The sequence below is a fragment of the Cyprinodon variegatus genome, unplaced genomic scaffold (assembly GCF_000732505.1).
Source record: "Cyprinodon variegatus isolate N-32 unplaced genomic scaffold, C_variegatus-1.0 Scaffold5, whole genome shotgun sequence".
In the NCBI taxonomy this organism is placed as follows: Eukaryota; Metazoa; Chordata; class Actinopteri; order Cyprinodontiformes; family Cyprinodontidae; genus Cyprinodon; species Cyprinodon variegatus.
Window position 1 is genome coordinate 1439981 of NW_015150458.1, and position 22241 is coordinate 1462221.

The following is a 22241-nucleotide window of genomic DNA, read 5'->3' on the forward strand; positions in this document are numbered from 1 at the left end:
TATTAGAACATGCATTCTCACAATGTTTTTTGGTCAAAGTTGAACATATTTTCTATTTGTTACATACACGTATATATATAATTATTATTATTTATTGTTTTGTTTTATTTTCATATCTGTTATTTTTATACAATTTTCTAAGGTCCATAGTGTGTGACTACTTCTGCTGTAACACCACAATTTTCCCATTGTGGGACAATAAATTGATTTTCTATTCAATTATATTCTATTCTATTGTTATTATGTTACATTCTAATGTTAAAATTTGTGTTAGCATACCATGTAACTGAACAATCATTTTATATAAAAAAGGCTTGAGACTATTTTGGAGTTACTGAATTGAGCTATTTTCTTTCATGATTTGAATAGTATTCAAAACTATTTAATAAGATATAGTGATAACATATTTTCGTCTTTATTTTTTCACCTACAGTATTTCGACATTTGACAGATGATCTTGAAATTATTTTAAGTCACAGGCTCTTAGCTTGACTCTATTTACAGACATATAAAATTACTCCTGCAAGTAGCTGTACCACCTCATTAACAACATAACCGCCAGCTAGTCTTTCAAGGACAATTCTCTAATGACACCACACATTACCTCCTAATATCTAATTGAGGCAAGCTTTCTGCCACAAAGGAAAAAGGTGTACAAGGCACAAAATAAACTCTGATGATCGGACAAACAGATTTTAACTGCTGCTTGGAAATCATTTAATTTTTATTATTCGAAAAGGTTTTCAAATAATATATCTGGTATAAGTTATAAATTTGTGCTGTCTCTATAAGCACTGGAGTTACTGATGTAAATGCTGTCTTTATGTATGGTACCATATTACTGGTAGGCATTTGAACGTCTTCTGGAATCTTCCTTAGGAATTTACCATTCCACATAACAAAAAGCAAGCCAAACATTTGCTTATTTAAATCAGATGTTGATTTATCTGATTTTCAAAGAGCTTTATGGAACGAAAACATAATCTAAAAGCAAATATTAAGCGTATAATAAATAAAACAATGTTATTTCTATAACAGAGAACACTGTTAACTAAACTGAAAATGTTCTGAAGTGTTTGACAGCTTTATCACACTATGTTTATCTTGATTAAGTTTAATTGAAGTGTGAAAACAGGACACCAGAAATAGTTCAAGTCACTCTGTGATGGTTAGTGCCAGTGTAGGGGGTTAAATTAGTTTTCTTTCTTTTGTTTTCTTCTCAAAAAGGATGTGGCTGTGAGGACAAAACATTCATTATGAGTTATCCCCAGTGCTCTTCCTGCTCGACAGTGACGCTGTTTCTTTTCTGCTGAATTTTGCAGAGAGAAAAGCACATCAGCCAGGATAAAACTAAACTACACAGTATTTAGTTAAGTAAATTAAGAAAAGTTGGACAGAATACTGCAGTTGATCAGCCTTAATCTAATTTCAATACCTGTCATCCAGGTGGACGAAATTATCCCTGTAATATCGGTGTTACATTTAGAGAAAAGCTGTTCAGAAATGTTATGAACTTCAATGATGCTTAAAGGGGATGAATTAGTTACAAAATCGGTCTAAAACAGGACATGAGTAAAAGAAATTGTATGAGTGGATGAATTCACCCTGTGCCATGCCAAAAATGTCTACACATCTTAGTCAGTGGGGTATGTGCAGATGAAATAAGTATGAGATCCCCAGGAAAGGGGATGCTCTGATGTCTTTAAGAGCAGCCTTGTGTACTGAAACTTATGACCTTTGCTCATCTTTTTTTTTTTTAATGTAGACACATACAAGCAAACTCAGTCATAGAAGTTTACACACACATTCACATGTTTTGTCTGTATAAAAGCAAGTAAACTTTCAGACAGGACAGGGTCAATTTAAAAAGAACTTAAGAACAAATTTCTAAAGCATTTTAAGAAAAACAGCAATAATAAGATTTATTTTGGTACTTTTAGTACAATCAAAATTTAAACAATAAGAATACACATTTAAACTGACCTATGTTTACTTCAACTGTGTTACATTTTGTAAAGTCAGGTGGCAAATCCCCAAAGTAACATACGGGCAAATTTCTGAAGAATCTAAAGGTTGATTAAAGAGAAGGTGTTTCTGCCATATAGTTTTGTTTTAACTGAGATATAATGTAACGTTCACATATGTCCAAACGTAATGAGGAAAAGGTACTGTTTAAGTTCTTTCGGCTGCCCTGTTCTCTATTCCAATAAATATAAATAAAAAAAAAATAAAAGAATCTATAATAAAGAAATAGTTTTTTACTATTTTATTTATACTACTTAATACAATTTAAAAGTTCCAAGAAAAAATATGTATGACATTCAGAGGAGCAAAGCCAAACCTCTTGGCAAAACTGACTTTTTTAATCGCAATAAGAAACAGAGAAGTCTTCTTAAGTTGGGAAAACAACAAAGACCAGAGTTAGAATCCTTGAACTGATTTAATTCAGTCTCGTGGTTAATATGAAACATCAAAATACAGCAGTCCTAAAGCTTATATCAAATAGATGTAATTAGATAAATTGAGGAAGAAGGAGAGCAGCTTGGTTGTAAATTGCATGGTGTGTGCACGCTAAGACCCAAAACGGGCACAGCTGCACAGAGCTGCACTCACGATTTATCATCTCTACATCGCAGGAGCCAGTGGCCCACACCACTATTAATCATCAGCAAAATCATTTAATTCTGCCCAAGACCGACTATTGTCTCAGTCTCTCTGCTCACTTGGGGCAAATCAGCTACCACAGCAGCAGTACACGCGTCTCAAATGAGATACAAGTGGTGGGTTAAAAATGCCTCTTTTTCTCCTCCTCTTGCTTTTTGGCGAGGAACAGTATGTTGGTGTGACACAATCTGCAGGTGGTGGAGAGAATTTTTTTTTTTTTTTCATTGTCTATGTCTTTGTCTTTATTTAACTTTGTACTTGGAAACTCTACGTTATTTGAACAAAAGTAGCTCATTATGCGCTTTGTTAACCCTGAAAGAGCAGTTCACTCATGAAAGTTTTGTTTTGTGATTGTCCTTTACTCAGAGTAGGTGTCAGACTGTTACTAAAAGTGCAAAAAAGCTCACAACCCCAGTCTGAACCTGTTCTCTGACACCTTTTGTGTTTCATCAAAGTTTATCCAGTTTCGAAAAAAAAGATTGTTCTGGAACAGTAAAACAAGATGCACACACATGTCTACTCCTTATTTCAGAACTTCCAAAATAACTTTTCCTCTTGTATATTTGAAAACACGTCTTTACAGCCAAGGAACCGGTGCAGTAAAATGGCTGTGCTGAAGGAGGTCAACAAAAGATGTACAAACATAGCAAAAATGGAAAAGATTTGGTCGAGCAGCGCAGAAGCTTTTCCTGCTACACCACAGTGGTGACTTATAGTGATACCTTCTAGTGCGCCCCCTCACATGCTTGTAACAGCTATGCCCTCATTGCAACCGTTCGACCTGAGCACGTCCGCGTGAGGCCAACATTCAGAGCCACTGACAAACAGAACAAGGCTGAGTGAAACTGGGTAGGCCAAGTGATGACATGTTCATGACAAATACTCTGAAGCGAGGGCACCACACAGGAGCAAACAGGACAATGAGAAAGAACAAAAGGGAGAAGCAAATCTGAAACATGCAAAACCACAAGAAACTTGCATGAAAGATGTAATGAAAATATACTCTCATTCAGGGAAATGCACCCACATTTGGATCCATAATTTAAACATGCTGGCTTGAGATTTACACACATGAACACTTCGAAGCACACAAATGCACAGCACAAAGACAATAAGAGAGACTCCACAAAAACACACACACATTTTATATCAAAGGTCACAGTTTTCTATAAAAATTATAGAAACTGTCAGCTAAGAACGCATAAAATGAAGAAAACATGAAATATGCCTTAGTTTAGAATGGAGTTAATAGATGTGTTCATATAATACTGTATGTAGAAAATAAGATGATGACTGTCAAATGGGAACACAGTATATTGCAGGGTTTATTCTTTAATTGATTAGATGCTAAGGGTGTGGGCACCACTATTTATTTCATTTGAAATATGTATTCAAATTCCCAAATGAAACAAAGATAAGAGGTGTGATGTGGTGTCCTAACATTAGTGTTTTTACTAGTACTAGAAAGCAAGGCTTCTGTCAGCCTAATCTGCCTTTCAGAATACGATTTTCTGAGGATAAATTATGATCAATGTATTGATTTGAAATGGGCGTTTAGTAAATTGGCAGTTGTTAGGTCCATTTTATTTCTGCAATTCATGCCTCAGTCACAAAAAATAAAACTTCTCTAAACAAGTCAAAAGACAAAAATAAGAGAAACTGAATGAAGACAGGTACATACATTTATTGCATATCTTTTAATTGTATGAAATGAAAACAAAACAGCACATATGAACATCACATATGGTTAGTGAGTGGTATTATTTTGCACAGCAAAATATATTTATATATATATATATATATTCTTTATATAAGAGGAAAGAATAATTAACATTTTTTTTTTTAAGATTTATTAGCGAATGGTGTTTTTTTACACGCAGGGTAACAATCCCTGAAGATCCAACAATGTCCAGACATCATCGATTCGAATAATAATTATAATAATTAGTTATTGCTTTGCAAATATTGACTTCATCTTAAGACAAACAACATTCCCTCCCTGACTGATCCTTACATATTAAAACATTACAATTAGGTCATAATAGGGAGTCAATCTTATCTTTATGAGGGATGTGGATGAACTTTTTATTTCCGACTTCCATGACAAAAGGCGAAATCCTCTATAGTGCATTTCAGTACCTCGGTTTGTTTAAGAAACAGATTTCTTTATAAATTACAATACAGTTTAAATTGTACGTCTAATTTTATTAACTTAATAATTACTCTTAAAATACAATAATTAATTGTGCGGCTGAGGCCAGAGCGCACAATTCACTTTATCAATGCATGCTGCAAAAGCGTGGTTTCAAACCCGGACAATCCTAATCACTTTATAAACTGGAAACGAGCCAATTTCTCTAAATGATTGTTAAAAAAATAAAATAAAAAAGATCTCCTATGTTCCGCAATCTATGTTACAACCTGTCATAGTTTGCAACTCAGATCATAAAACTTTAAAATATCATTATTAAGTTTGTAAAAGAATGCAAACGTTGACATACGCACGGTGGGATATATATTAAAATAATAATGCAGGTTTATAGCAACAGACTAGACTGGACTGAATGGACTGGTGGTTTTCTTATAAATGTAAAGTTGTTTCTGTTTTGTTTTTTTGTCTTGCTCTCGCAGCAGGACCCCGCAAATAAAAGTCCCATGAAGTAATGCTCTGCGCAGCCTAGAATGGCAGCCCATGGAGAAACATTTCAACACAGCTGAAATGCACTTGTATAGATTTGAAGGGGTGGAGTGGCAATGTCACTTTTTTTTTTTGAGTCGCCCCCCCAAAAAAGTGACGAGGCCTAAATTAAGATATGAATGCCATACATCCGACCAAAAATAATAAAAGGAAAATAGAAATCTTCAAACACAGAAATAAAAAAGAAAAAAATCCATACATGTCCAGCATGCAGGGCAGTTCAATACATTTTTCTAAAACAGCGTTCAGTTTGTAATGATACAGTCATTTTCGTTTCTCAGCACAAAGAGAAACAACCGCATGAGATGGAGTGGCGTCAAACGGCAGACTTGCGATCCTCCAAGTTTGCAGATGAAAAAAATAAAATAAAAAATAGCCCATGTATGCAACTTTGACAGCAATTTTTACACTGAAATAAAATTAAAATGATGTAGAAGGGCACAATGATGAACTTTTATACTTAGTGCATGCATGCATAGGCTACTTCATGTGCTGTGGGATGTCGGGTCAACCTCAAAAAACAAAACAAACAAAAAAATGTTAATCTGATGAACAGCGATGGAAAAAAAAACTTGACAAACAGCTTATGCACTACATACTGCTAATAAAAGTACAAACAAATAGATGAAAGTTTTCTCAATTTGACTCTTTGAAATAATAATAATAATAAAAAAACGGATGCAAACCATTTTTACATCTGAAAGAGTCACAGACTTCATGATAATGTTTATTTAAAAAAACAAAAACAAACAAAAAGTATAAAATCATAACAAAAAACGTGACAAATGAGTTCTTAGTCTATTTGGCTTTGCGCAAAAAGACAATAAAAAAAGTCTCTTAATGAAAACTTTTAATAGGGGTGACTTTTCTTTCTTTTTTTTTTTCGCGTTAAGCTCGAAACTCACATGAAAAACTCCGGAGATGAAGGGTTGTTGTCACTGCTGGATCCATTTTCTCTGAAGCCGTTGCTGATGAGCTTCTCATACTTTTCCTTGTACGCGTCCCTCTCCCGGACCAGCCTGGATATCTCTTGCTTTAGATGCTCGACCTGCTGCATGAGTTGCGTTTTCTCCCCCTCCAGGACGTGCCGCTGCTGGACCCGCTTGAACCGGCAGGACTGCGCGTAGCCTCTGTTCTTTAGGGTCCTCCTCTTCTGCTTCAGTCGGATCACCTCTTCTTTGCTGACCCCCCGCAGCTGCCGATTGAGCTCCCGCACCGACATGGTCACCAGCTGCTCATCTGAGAACCGATCCTCCAGGCGCATGTGGGAGTGATTCGTCCCAGAGGTGCCGTTGGACTGGACGCTCGGCGCCTGGTGGTGGCTGCTGTTGATGTGGTGATGGTGGTGGTGGTGGTGTTGCGCCCCGTTCTGGGCAGCTGCTGCAGCGATCACAGCTGACACTACGGCAGCGGCGGAGCCCATCTCCTCTCCGGCCATGGTGCCTCCTGCTCCGGTCGCCCCGGCAAACTGCTGGCCCCTTGCGTAGCCATCGAAGGACTGAAGTTGGTGACTGCTGTTGATGAGCGCCTCGACTGCGTCTTCGGGGCTGAAACCCAGCGCCTCTGGATTCAGTTGCTGTTGATAACCGGACATCCAGTAGAAATCCTCTATGTGTGTCTTTTGCTCGCTCCCCGAGCTCGGGCTTGGCGCCGAGAAGCTTGGGGAAGGAGGCACCGAGCTGCAAGGCGTGCTCATCGGGGTGGACGACAAGGATCCCCCGGCGATAAGGCGACTGCACTGGCTGATGTTGCGATCGGGCTCCACCGGCTCCTTTTTCACTTCAAACTTCATCAGATCGAAGTCATTAACATATTCCATGGCCAAGGGACTGGTGGGCAGGTCGGAGTTGCTCATTGCCAGCTCTGATGCCATCCTCTTGCTGCTGCTGCTGCTGCTGACAGTCCTCCAAACGGGGTGAAGAGCAGCTGTCAAACTGGGCTGGTTGTGAAGGACGTGAGCCAGTTTGATTTTTGTTAAGCGTTTGTTTGGAAACTAAAAATAAGAAACAAAAACAAAAAAAGGAAGAATTGCAGCCTCCCTTTTTGCGCAGCCACGTGCAAGAAGAGTTTTTCTTTGCAACCTATTGCTCAGACGCAGCGGTGCCGCGCGCACGAGCAGCGGAGTCCTCTTTCAGCATGAGAAACACGGCAGTTTGGTGTTTCAAACATTTAACACTTTGCGCCTTCTTTAGGAATACATTACGCGAGCGAAGAGAGGTGGAGGGGGAAGGAAGCCGAGAGTCTGCCTCGGACGTTTGATGCCGCGGAGTACCTAGTGGGACGGTTTTTTACTGGGATCACACAGCAGATGAGTTTAAGAGCTTTGTAGCCGCCCTGACGTAAAGCTGGGAACGGGAAATTGACTCGGACGAAGAGCCAATAGGGTCGCACACTCGCAAAGCTAATTAACATATCAGGAGCACTCAGAAACAAACTTTTTTTTTTTCTTTTTTTTTTTTTTTTCAAATGACAGAGGCCACCAGCTGACTGTACGCCCGTGTATGCTTTTGTGAATGACATTTATTTTTAATTAAGCAGAAACTTTTTTTTCATTGGTCTTAAAGAAAGTAAATTTTGACATTAAGCATCCAAAGAGCACCCTCTGTATGAATAAATTAACAATTTGATGGTTAAAAGAAAAAAAAAATAGATAGATAGATACATATATTTTGTATTTTAGGAGGCTTTTTGCAGCATTCTGTACCTACAGCTATTAAATACTGTTTGTTTTAATAATATGTTTCTCTCAGTTAAATGTCTGTATCGTGCCATAAACTGAGTAGAAATTAATTAGATTTGACATGGGGATTCTTTTCTGAGCATTATTTCTAAATCTGTCATGTAAATAATGTAAAGAGTGAAGTCTGAGGTTTGTCCCGTCAGTTTTAGAAAACTCAACACTGCCACCTTTTGGTCATGTTAACCCTTCCTGCAGTCGGTTAACGTCTTAAGCGGGATAAAAGTAATTCGAAAGGAAGACCATATGTGTTATTAAATAATTATAATAATAGTATTAAATACCTTTTTTTATTTCAATTTGCCTTTCTTCCTTTACAAACAGGTGATTCAGGAGCATTGGTTTATGAATTTTAAGACAAAGTTTTATTGTGTGCAAGACGTCATGTCCGAAGAAATGATTTCCAGTGACCCCGGTGTTCGGTTCAAACAGTCATTATGTGCAACAGTAATAAAATCTCACTTTATCTGAGCTTTGGCCCAGGCGTTGCTTTAGGTGTCATATAACCCTTTCCAGTATATTGAACTTTATCTCTGTTCAGAGGTTGCAAACTTAAAATTGCTTGAGTACAACAGGATAATAAGACAGTATGGGATATTTTATGCAAACCCTATCTCTGAGTGTCCTATCTCTTTATAGTGGCATGCATTGGTAAAGATCCGGAGACAAGGCTATAAAGTATTTATTTTGTTATCTTTTTATGACTCAACTTAATTCTATGTGAAGGGATAACATAAAATTGAGATGTTTTGGTTCTCATTTCATGCTGGGAAAATGTTTTATGTTACCAGTTGTTTTACAGTTTGTTAGGAAATCAAGGATGGAAAGCATAATCATTCATCACTGAGCTTTTTAGATTAATCATATAGTCAAACGTGAACACTGCCAAAGCCTTAGAAAGATATTTCTGAATCTGTTCACAATCACAAGGACTTTATTTGTCATTTGTGTCTAAGGTTTTAAGCTCTTTTCTTCTGACCTTAAGATTTGTAGAAACTTCATTTAACCATCAATGCTTTTGTTGCTTTAAGGTGAGTACAAAAGGTACAGTGTACAGGGCCTTGCAAAATCCTTCCATTCTCCTCCTTCCAAAATTCTTTACCAAGTATCTGAAAAATATGGGGTACACCTGAATTCAGCCCCTATTACTCTAATGCACATTAATAAAAATCTAACTTGACCAGTTGCATTCAGAAGCCTGTGAATTTGTGAAAAGAACCCATTGGTTTGTAATCTAAATGCAGATTAATTCCAACTGTTCCTTAGTTTTTTAAACATTAATGAATAAACAGCATCATGACAGACTAATGCAGAAAAGTCACGGATAGAATTATTGATAAGTCGTTTGAAAGGTCCAGTAATAAAACAATATAAAATGCATTGGACATATAATTGGGACGTTACAGGCATTAACAGGTAAAATCAAGAGTATGGCACAACTTTGGACCTAGCAAGGACAACCAAAAGCTGTTTGATCAACTTAAACACTTGTTGTAGCCAAATAATCTTATGATAGACCTGAAAACATGGGCAGTAGTACAGTATGATTGTAGCTAGGATAGCAATGTGTCCAGATGACCAAGAAGAGAAAGTCGGGTACCACTTACAGATAAATATGTGATCAAAAAACGTTGAATTTTATTTATATATATTTATAATTGCTCTGTCTATATAACCACATCAAAGAGTCACAGTTTATCAATCTCCACTGTCTCCACTGTACAAAGCAAGGCATAGCTTTTTTTCCTCAGCTGCTGCTCATACTGGGCAAAATATTTCTCAATAAATAAGCGGGTCTTTTAACTGCATAGCATTTTTCTAGGTAGTTTGGTTTGCTTTATAAGGTGGGGTATGAATATGATACAAACCGAAGGTGTAAAACCTTTGGCAACTCCAATTAAAGTCCTTTGTACTTTCCATGTGAGAAAGCACCCTAAATCAGAGAAATAGCAAAGAGGCTCAAAGTAACTCTGGAAGTAACGGTTAAATACAAATGCACACCACACCATAGGCTGTTATGTGTAAAAAAAATAAAAAAAAAAGTACTTAAAAAATTATTTTATGTTATCCTGGGATACAAAATCCTGTTAAAAAAAAAAAAAAAAAACTCTGGTTAAACATTGAGAAAAACAATACACATCGACCAAAAAAAAAAATTTACATTTTCCATTCAACGTGTTTGTGATTTATAATAAAATGATTTGAAATAAAAAGATACCCTAAAACTATCTTGAAAAAAAATAGACAAACAAAGGGAAAGACAACTAATTCAGACATGAAACTGCCACACCTTATATTATGGTAAATGACTTTAGTAATACCGTTGATCCATTTATATTTTTTGAATGTTTATGCTAACATATGAGGATCTGGTAAAAAAAAGTAAAAGAGACAACAGTTGTTCTTATTTCAGTTTATTTGCCATGTTATCTGTTGGGCCTTACCATTTCATTTCAACATAGAGCAGCAGTCTGTCCTCCTCGCTATCGCTATACCAGAGCAAGACTAATGTACTTATAAAGGGAGAGCTCATTAGTCATTGCAGAAGAATGTGGTGAACCTTACTTTGCTACTTTTGTGCCTTTGAATTTATTAATGTAAACAAGTGTGATCTGGAAATTGATAGAAATGTTCTTTTTCACTGCTAAGCTGCTGCTCATTCACTGTCTAAAATCTGTATACTGTAAAGGGAATTTTGTTTTGTATACACTCATTTTGTGTAAACAAAATGACAATAAAGTTTGTCTAAGTCTAAGTCTCTATCTACTTGAAGAAAATTTTAACTGCAGAAGGGAGAACTTGTGAAACCTCGTGAGAGGACATAATGATTGCCCAATGTTAGCTAAAAATATAACACAATTATAGTACATGGGTCAAGATAGTTTTTATTTTTTTTAAGTAAACCACAAAAGAAGAAGATATTTCAATTTCAAGTAGCCATATAAAAATGTGAAAGACTCCATTTGAAGCTCTTCCTCTTTAAAAGGAGACACTTGGTTGTTTAGCCATAAGATCACTATATTTCCTGAACCTAGGCCTCCAGTATAAAGATGTACTGAACAAATTTCACAGCTATTGACACCCTGGTTCAGACCCAGAAGCTTAAGCATTGAATATCTATTTTAAAACATAATGTGGCATCTGATCCTTCAGAATGAGCTGGTTCTGGCTCCAGGAAGAGAAATGTCTTAGTTTCCTTCCAAGTAATTTTCTTGCCGCTTCTGTAGAAAGTGATGACAATATGTTTGCTCACATCAATTTACACAAGTATGTTTTAGGTGAAAAATAGCAACTATATCTTTACATATGGTCCATAATACGCTTTAGCAAATACAAAAGGTCTTTTTTCATCTGTAAGTAATGTAAGTTACTTATTTAGTTTTCTTTCAAACATATCAGAACATAACGATAAAATTGAAATAGGAGCTTTGAGAGAGATGGACAAATCTATATTTTCTGATTGGCTTTTATTACAAATATGTGTTGTTTTAAATTGCTCTGACTTTATTATTTATTCTACAACAACAAGAAGTTGTCTTCCAAACTGCCCAGGACACTTTCTTTAATTAGAAAGGTGCTAAAAACTATTTTAAAAATCCTTGTTTAAAATAAAGTATTCTTGGAAAAAACAAATGTGTTTTACATTTAATTGGTTCAAATGATTATTTTTTGTAAATTGTGAAATTGATTCTATACTTGCATTAATTACACAAAAGTACAGTAGTTAACTTACTGGTGTCGCTACAACAGGAATCTCTGTGTTGTTAATAAAAAAGATGAACTAAGAAACGTGATCAGAGTTCACTGAGTTGTTTTCTGCTTTTTAGATTGTTTTGTGTGGATGCAGTTTGTGGGGGTTACTCAGTTCCAGCTGGGACCTGATGAGTCAATTTTATCAGGTTTCTCACATTCCTTAACAGTGATAGGTCCTGTCAGCACATAGTTAAAAGAAGGAGGTATGGTCTCATTCTTAGTATTATTCTTAAATAAAATAAATAAATAAATAAATAACACATAAGCAAAATCTCTGCTTTATGTTACTACAGACAGGAAAATCCGGTATTTCTAAAGCTCAGTTCAATTTCATCAACAGTCTAGTGAGAATAGCAAAAGAGGAATATCAATTTTCACCCTACTAACAGAATGTGGGCACAGCCATGCCATAATTACTTTAATCCATTAGTTGGAAGCAGGGTGAGGCTGAGTAGGGTGCAACAGAGGACAGAACAGACAAAACAAGGTCAGGAAGAGAGCATATCTGTAGTCTGAGGTCGATTTTGGATGGCCTCCCTGACACTGATGGAAAAAATGTAGTTGCCTGCAGCCAATGTGGGCCTGAAGGGAGAATGTTGACGTTTAAAAACAAGCCAGAATCGGCTCCCAGGCGGAGGGGCAACAGTGAACCAGTGAATGTGTTACAGTGCTGCAAAGATTAAAAGTAGCCATGAAGTAGCCATGTTTTTCAGCCTGTCTTGTACCATTGTCCCTTTAAACTAATATGAGAAAACACTAGCTGCTGTCGTATGAATGTACTCATAAAAGCCAAGGTGCTAACGATGACCAGATAACTGGATGCCCATTAACCATAAAATCCTGCAGTGTGTGTAAGGTAAGAGTACCCTATATCAACGTAAGAGTCTCCTAATAAATCTGAAACATATTGTTTGGTTATGTGCCTCGAGCAGCAGAGAGACGACTTCATTTATTGGTATTCTTCATCTTGCATTTAAGTGTGTGAGTAAAGTTGTTTTTGAATGTTGACATACTCTCCCACTAAAGATTGGACAGCTGCCAGTGAAATAAGTTGACATAAGTAATAATAACCAAATTTTAAATTGCGGTTTACCTGGAATGTTCATCATAAACAAATACAAAAAACAACAAGTAAACAAGCATGATGAGGATCCTAAATTAAAATGTTGAAGGAATCACTACATTCAGAGGTTTTATGAATGTAGTGATTCCTTCAACATTTTAGTTTACGATCCTCATCACACCTGTTTACTTTTTAAATGAATCACTTCCTTTATTTGTCTTTATTTCAGTTTCTTGTTATTTGAAATAGTGTTGTGAATTAACCCTTTTCTTTAATGGGAGTGTGTCTAAACTTTCAAGCAGAACTGTATATGTTAATCTGGTTAAATGCAATCCATTTTATGATTGCCAGTCCAAAGAGGGAGAATTGTGAAAGGGGAAGGAGAGGAGCAAGGTGTGAGCAAAGTGCAAGGTCAGAAAAAAAACAGGTAAGAAAACAAACAGAACAGCAGCATGCCAAACAGCAGTTGTTAAGCTGACAAAGAGAACCCTTCAATTGAGTACATAATTTCATGAAAGTTATGTGATCGCCCGATATTAAAAGCTTTCCAGAAGCACCGATACATTTAAAATATCAGTGTACCTTTGTTGAAACAATACATGTTTTTCATATTTTCATAGTTATCTCTTTGCTTTACTACTTGCTTCATTTCACTATACAAGGAGAGTAAAAACAGGTTGATGAGACAGCAGAGCAGGTAAAGAAGAAGAGGAGACACAGAGAGGGCAGCATGGCAGCCATATATCCGAAGTATCTAAAAATCTGCCCTTTGATCTCAAAACGCAATTGTTCAAAATCTCTAAATAGTTTTAATATTCTTCCCCAAAAAAGTACATTTCTGGAAAAAATCTCAGAGAGGATGCATTAGTGATTGATTTGTAAAAGGCACTGAGCAAGTTTAAATAATGTGTATTATTTATGTAGAAAAAGCTGCAATTTCTCTTGCCTTGCCAGACAGCTCCCTGGGTGCTCATCACCCCTTAACCTTTGATCCTAGAATTGCCCCTGGTAAACAATTAAATTAAATTAAAATTAGGTCTGTATATGTGGTATATACTGTTCTTCTCATGTAGAGTAATCGAGGACTGGTTAATATTGCACAAGAGCTGGCAGAAGGGTTTGCATATTAGCCATAATTACATTCGCATGACCATAAAATATTGGTTTACTGTCATGTGTAAGGTTAATGTGTATCACAGCTAAATTATATATTAACTATTGGAAAGCTTCCCAGGTTATCTCCAAGATGATCTCACACATTTTAGACTTTTATCTTTACCTGTATGCATGCAGTGACTTAGTTGGTTCCTTTATCTCTCTACGTGGATTTTTGGATGTGTTTGCATAGACATTTCTGGTTTTAGAAAGTTTAGATGTACAAACTGTAGCACTTACAGAAATAATGGATTTATATATAGTGCAGTGCCTTTGTTTAATGTTACAGAAATATTACTGTGCAGTTTCAATTCACATTTCTTTGACAGACAAAGATTTCATGGAAGGATACAACATATTTTATAGAATTTGTGTTGCTGCACTAATCAGGACACCATGTGCACTTTACATTTTAACATTTAAAGAAACACAGCAATTTTTTTCAGGTTTACACTGCTCAAATTTCTGGTAAGTCTCTGGTGATGCCCTTCAGCTATTGTCACCTGGATCTTACAGTAACAATAAACTGCAGTGTTCACAATTACAGTGTCAGCAAGCTAATTAGAGCAAGTCTACAGATGAAAGAGAAAGGCCAGAAGGAAAGACTTCTTGGCATGTTTAAGCAAAATCTAGTATGATACCTCTTGGTTACTGACCTTTCATAGGACAGAAAATTATTTCCTAAAAAAAAAAGCATCTTCTGGACAAGTACTCCGCATAAATAACTTACATTTATGCAAAACATTTAATCTTTATTGTAATCTAAGAATAAATATTTGTTTATAATATATCTTACAAACACAATCACATTATTGTGCAATGTTAGTCTCATGATGCAAAACATTTTTTTTAAGGAAATTTAAGAGGTTTTAGATTCAGTTTTTTATTGCCTTGCATGCTTACTAATGCAATATATGTCATATCATTGCCAAAAGGCTCAGCTCCATTAGTCTAGGCATTGTTATGGAATAATGCGAATCATCTGACCACCTCACACATGCAAAATTGCATGACCAACTTCAGTGAGCTGTTAACAATATGTGAACTTCAGCATGTTAAAAATATGCAGTCTGAATAACCTTTTAATATTAGTAGCGTTGTAGATGACATCATGCTAAGACTGTTAAAATTGTATTTCTAATTACATGTAAGTGTAATCGTTTGCATAGGCCTTCAAACATACCCAATGGTTCTAGCACTGAATGTTATTTTGAGCTCTGATTGAATTCACCAAAAGGACCAAAAATGAGGTCCAAATTGAGATGATTTCAATGAACTGATATATGGAGCATTTAATTACCAGTGGAATGTAATTCAACATTTCCCTGAAGTGCAGAGTAATTCCTAATAAAATGGGAAAGACTCGATAAGAACCGAGGAGCCTGTGTAGCGTCTGGTTGTTAGACCTATTGTAAGGACACAGAATAGACTGAGAAGTAAAAAAAAAAAAAATAATAATAATAAATAAATTAAAATATAAGTTGGATGTGAAATGACAAATCAAATTTTGTTGGTGACACAGACAATTGTGCAAACACAAAATGCACCTTGAGTTATCCTCAGGATCAGATTTTGCTTTCTAAAAATATTATTTCTAAAGGAGGGGTTAGTAAGGAGCCATTAATACGAGTAAAGATGAAGCCATATTTGCTGAGATTAAAAGGTTTTTCCTCTCGATATGTGTTTACGAATAAAGACTAATACTGGCCCCACTGTTTAAGCTTGTGCAAACCCAAAAAAAAGAGTTTCCTCACCTGATCCATCCAGCTTTTGAAGGTGAAAGTGTCATGGTTCGGGGCAGTTTTTTAGCTTAAGCCAGACTCCTTATAATTAAAGACACATAAAAAAAGAGAAATTAAAAAGATGTTTTAGATAATAATATGAAGATGAAACGAGGATGGATTGTTTCCATCCTATTTCATGGATGGAATGTTTAGCAAAACAATAATCACAAACAAAATCTCAATCATCCAACTTTCACTTTAAAATATACATATGGTATGCATGAAGCTCAGACTTAGCTTATTGTTCAGACAGCTTTCACGTGGCTTTTGTACATCCACAGCCGTCAGATTACTGGTTAAGTGTCTATCTGTTTCTGAATGTGCTTCCCATGCTTGCATAGGAACTAAATTGGCCAAGAAAAGTTGATAAACTAAATTGGAATTTATGAACTTAGCATCCTGATGCTGAAGCACTCATGGACAATGACTCCCAGTAGTCTGAAATACATCCTCTAACTTGCCTGACATTCCAATCAACAATTACAGCACTGGGCTGTCCAATCCAGACTGAAACACCTACTCTCAAAAACAATGGCAACAGTGTTCACACACAAGGGTAACTCTCATTCCTCTGTCTCCATTCTCCTCTGCTCCCACTGCAATCATGTTATTATTTGTAAATCGTTCATTAGAACATCCACAGTCATTGAATATTCCCACATTATTGCAACAATCAACAAAGTTGCACGTCCTGATGAATTTCTTTTGTAATAAATACTCTCACCTATTTTGCTGTAAAAGGTATGGGTACCTCGGAAAATATATTGCTACAAATGGAGGGAACTTTTTTCTAGAAATAATGAAACTACACCTCGTCACTAGTCAGCAAAATAAAGCTTGGGAAAACTAGCTTTGCCAGCCACACTGACCTACATGGCACATTTTTCTGGAAAGGAGCTGGAAGAGCCTGATTTCAAAGGCAGGACTAACAGTGTGAGTTAGAATCAATCAGACCACATCAGTGCTTTTATAATCTTAACTGTTACGGCTACAGACTAGCATTGCTGCATTATGGGCAATGTGATTTGTCTAATCTGTTTTAGAACGGAGAGTCTAAGTCTAAAGGCAGGCATACACTGTACGGGTTTTTGCCTTTGTCAGGCCGATTCTCCAGTTGTGCAAGAATTTTTTGGATTGGCCGAGTTTCAGTACCATCTTGCATCCTGCGTTGTGTAGTATACAGGGGATAGCCAGGGGGAATTAGCCTCTCATGACCACGTGCCGATCAGGAATTGTAAGGTGGGATAAAATCAGACATGTTTCATATTCAATCGGTGTCAGAAGTTCATGGACAAATCCTGTTGTTAAAGCAGAGCTATGAGTGTCTATGGGCCGACTTACCTTCCATGTGTAGATTATACATTGTGAGCTGTGAACTTTTAAACCCTGTGGTTTCCTTTCCAGATTGACTTACACCCATTGCAAATCAGTGTGGCTGGCCAGGAAATTTAAAAACAGGTAATGAAATTTATTTAAATCATACTAAGTTAAAAAGAAAGTGGCGTAAGGAAGAGTAAACCAAATTATTTATTATGGTGTTCATAAAACCCCTATCTCAGTTCCATGAGAAAACACTTCTGAAATTGTGTGCAAACATGATTTGGTCAGATCAGTTCTATCAGTACGAAAGGGTGGAAAATCCACCAAAATTTTACTTAGACAGATACCCTAAAGATTTTCCCAAGTTGTACAGTTTAAAATGAAGTTCTACTCAATATCAAGACAATACTGCAAGGAAGCAGCTTGAAACTTTCTGCTCATTCAGCAAATAAAACTGACTTGGACAAAATGACTTTGTCTTTTTATATAGTTTATACAAACATTTGTATTTAACGATACGTGGAAGAAAAAATAAATCCATGAAGCAATGTCTTTCAAATAACAAGAACTCGCTTTTCCCAAGTAAATATAATGATACTTCTTTTCACATACTCATCTATTTATTCTTACCTTGTATTCCCTATTTATTTTTAATTTTTTAAAAGCACTCAGAATATTAAAAAAGTTGCTGAACTGCCTGCTCGTTGCAAACACAACCATTATTATGCAGCACAAAGTTATGTGTTGATAGTCTGTTTACATGAAAAGTCTCTATTTTGAATTGAATCATCCCGATATGTGATTGTAAATATTATTCTAAACAGACTTTGTTTTTGTTTTTTCTTTACTAACAGTATATGTTTACATTCCACAATTTGGCTGCTTTAACAGTGTTTTTTAAAAAACAACAGTTTGACATGGGTTGATTTATTGTAAAAATAGGCATTGCACATAAAATTGCTTTTATAACACCCCTAGCTTCTTTAAAAGAGTTAAAAGTGACGATGTTGAAATATTAGAGCTGATTAGCTCCCATTTAAGTAGGTCATGCTTCAGCTTCTTTGATCAATTCTGATCAATGTGTAAAATGATTTGGCAAGTGCTCAGTTGCAAACAAAGTGAAAGATACAATAAAGCAAACACAGATCCCAATCTGTGTGGTGAGTTGTGTCACAAATCAGATGAACAAATAATGTTTGTCTTGTGTGTGTGTTTGCTGGTGGCTGCTTTTTAAAAGTATTTCCAGCAAAGTGAGCTGACTGCTGGGTTGTGCACAAGCCCATTCTTGTGCAATACACCCTCAAAAGAACATTTGTTCTCAATCTGTGAATGCAGCTCACTGAAGTTAAGACTGACTGGTGCTCAAAATATTTTGCCGCAGAGTTTTTTTTTTTTCTTTTTATGTTCTCACTCTTACCAAAAGATTAGAATACTACAATATAACTAATTTTATGACTGCGACTTGGCAGGCTTTTCGGGACTCATGAAAGCTCAGTCGATGCATGATTTAAGCATATTTTTTAGTCATCTAGACCTCTGGCCACAGGAGTTTGTCTTGATGACAGCTATGTGTTTCCTGCTGCACTCCATTCAGGCTGCATTTAACTGGTAAAGGCATTAGTCTGGACTGGAAATATTGTTGCTTTGCCAAATAGACTCACATGTCTGCACACTTACAGAAAAACCCTTAGCATCAGAGCAGCAGTAGAATACATTCTATAAAGACAAGTACCTAATATTTGATATCCCTGTAACTATAATGAAGTTTAGATTGAATCAAATCCAGCTTTTACTGTTTTTATTATTACTTTTTTTTTTTTTTTTTATAGAAACCAAAAGACAGTTTAGTATTTTACTAACATGCATCTCAAGGTATCGCTCAGGTAAAAATGAAAAGCAATTAGCTTCCAATCTTTTTTTTTTATTCAAAAACAGCATAATTTTGTTACAATTTGCAGACCAGATTCATACTGGCATATCTCATGTCAGTTGGTTACATAATAACATTCATACATGTCTAAGCTATGATGTGTCATTGGTCATGCTTTTGCCCTCTTTTGTTAGGTGAAGTGGTGGCCAGAAGTTGGTCTTTGTATGTGTAGGTGTTGTTTTGCTTATTTTTTTTATTTATTTTTTTTAACAGCTCCTAACTTACTGTGTTACAGCAACAATCCCAAACCTGCATGACTTATTCTGTGCTCATCTTCATCCACAAATCCACCTTTATTTGCTGACAGGAACATAGATGTGGGTTAGACATGTATCCACAAATTGAAGTTATGTCTCCTGCATTGTTCATATCCATTAATAATCATATATGCTGATAATTGAAATTCAATAGCAAACAACCAAAGTTCAGTCATCCTCAAAGAAATTGATTAGTTGACTATGTGACTTTAGGTATGCACTGGAAAAAAACAATGGATAGCTGCTTCATCTGAAGCAGTACACACATCTCTAAGTCTCAAATTTCTTAACAAATGTTTCTTACTTGAAACTCATTCCAATAAAATGATACATGACAACAGAATAACACTGTTCAACATACCATTTATTAAGTGAATTCTAATGCAAAAACAATCTGCAAGAATTACTATTTATTGTTTGGATTTTGAGGAAATTAAAAAAACTGGAAAAAAATCTTTTGAAATAGAAAAGAGATCTTAACTACCACAAAAGGGAAGAACTTTATTCTTATTTAATTTTACTCAGCTGTAAATATATTATTATACTTAACATATCTGTGTCAAAGCTAAACAGAACAGACATAACAAAAAAAAGCAAGAAAGAATATAAAGTTAAAATCAGAAATAACTTTAACTTCAAATTTAACTTTACTTTTCTTTGTCACCTGCAAATGAAATTTCAAGAGTAGCAGAAGGATGTAGAAGAGTGAGAAATATGGTCAAGTGGTCTCCAGCAGCCTAAGCTTATAGTAGCATAGAGGAAGCTCAAGTTAACCCAAGTCATTCTAACTATAAGCTTTATCATGCTATTTTTAAATGTAGGCAGACAAAAGAGTGCTGTGTTAGGTGTCATGATCTTGGCACTGGTGTCTGGTCTGATTACTCATTTCACACACCTGCTTAGCTCTGTCCAGTTATCATTATCTGCTTATCTGATCCACCCAAATTAGTCTCTGTTTAACAAGCCTTCAGACCAGTTATCAGTGCCAGATTATTTTGAGCCTTTGGTGAGACTTAGGCCAGCATTCCCTTTGTTCTGGTACTGTACAGTACCTGATCCTGACCTGTTCAGCCATTTTACCTCTGAATCTGTATGTTTCCGTCTGATCTGTTTGCCTGATATGTCTTCTGACTCCTGCCAGATATCTGCCTGCTTGTGTACTGTACCTGGAACTTTGACCCGACTCCATCCTGGATTCCCCCTCAACACCTCACCAGATATCTGACCTCCTGATTCTTATTACAAAGCATGTCATCAGCTTTGGCTTCGCCCTCTGGGTTATTGATTTCTGATTGAATATGTTCATACAGTACTTATTAAGTCTCTCTGTGTTGGAAGTGTAGTTTGAAAAACTGACACTGGACGTACCTTGGACCCTGCTTTTCACTTTTACCTGATAGTATGGTATGAACTGATTCACACATGGAAATGTGGTTGCATAAAATTAAAAGAAATCTGAAAAAAGTGAGTACTCATCTGGGTTGCTTTCTGTTTGAATCATGACTTTAGATATCCAGTGTCACAAAAAGAATCCACCTGATCGCAAATGGCTAGATGTGATTTAAACGTTCTAGCTTTGGTTTGGGTTATTTCTAGGAAACCTTTTTATCCTACTTTAATTCTGTCATGATCTCAGGATGGATGCTGGTCTGATTCCTCACAAGACACACCTGCTCAGCTCTGCCCCATTCACATTACTACTGATCTGATCCACCTGCACCTATAAGTATTTAAGCAGACTTCAGAATAAACATCAGTGCTACATGATTGTGAACCATTGGTGAGATTCATTCTAGTATTTTGATTCCTGACTTCCGACCTGTTTCAGAACTTGCCTGATCCCTGTCTGACTTGACTGCCTGTCCATTCTACCTGACCCTGATCTGTTTGTCTGCCTGCCTGGGGCCTAACTTGGAACTGTTTCTCGATCTCGGACCTGGATTTCCCTCTGGTGCTTCATTGGACTTCTGATCACCTGGCATTGACCATGGACTTCAACCCCATCAATGGATTCTGGAGTTATTCTCTGGGACTTCCTGACCAGTGATAGCAAAATCAGCCCTACTGTCACCCAGCTCGAACCTAACCTTGGGGTTCTACCCATACTTAGGACTAAGAGAAGGTTAGTAACCATTACACTTGTGATTGATGCACATCGCAAAGTTTCTATAGGTTCCTTCCCTAGTTGCGCACACTACCTGCAGCAGTTTCATTTCCATATACTTTGTTAAACCTTCACACTGGTTGTCTGGTTTGAATTCTGGGTCCATCTGTTCTTATAATTACAAATTCTATGCTTACATGTTGACTGAAAACATTTCAAATTAAACCTTTCATTTAGATAATAATACTCTACATAATACTCTACCTAGATACCACCTGATACAAAAAAATAATTTGGATATGTACGTTCAATAATTCAGAGAATATTTTAAATGCCCCAAATTATAAGCTATGTTAAAAAGGTTTTAACCTAATACCTTAATGCAATGAATACTACCCTAAATTTTTTGGTGATTCTATGTAAGGAGTGGCTTTCTTCAAAAGACATGTTACTTTTAAAGGGGGTGAACTCCGAAACTTGGATAAACTGAGCAAGGAATCTATGAATGGCAATCAAACATGATTTAATTTGTGTTTAAAGGTCGTTATGGGTCAACCATTTTCTTTGCAATTTACATGTTAAACAGACTCCTCAGGGAAAAAGGAAGGCACATTGTCTGACCAGATCAGCAGTCTCAGTACTAATTATAAGACACAAGACATAGCGGATAATCCTTTTCTTTTCTTTTGAGAATTTGCTGTTTTAAATAAACATTCCTTCTGCTCTTTTTTTTTTTTTGTAGCTGGTAAAATGTTATACCCCACCAACAAGGATCT

At 36.1% G+C, this 22241-nt stretch overlaps 1 protein-coding gene across 2 annotated transcripts in view; it reads right to left on the bottom strand.

Annotated features, from left to right (window-relative positions):
- The window catches only part of LOC107084340 (transcription factor Maf-like), a 109082-nt gene extending 100800 nt beyond the window's left edge, over window positions 1-8282 (bottom strand). Inside the window, exons 1-2 of one of the 2 annotated variants that reach the window (XM_015374141.1) lie at window positions 6268-8282; window positions 4223-5874 (exon numbers count right to left, since the gene is read on the bottom strand). In XM_015374141.1, the coding sequence (XP_015229627.1) occupies window positions 5823-5874; window positions 6268-7235 (1020 nt within the window). In that variant the 5' untranslated portion in view covers window positions 7236-8282 and the 3' untranslated portion in view covers window positions 4223-5822. Of the gene's footprint in view, window positions 1-4222; window positions 5875-6267 lie in introns of those variants that run through there. The other variant, XM_015374147.1, reaches the window with a different exon arrangement.
- Window positions 8283-22241: the final 13959 nt, after the last annotated feature.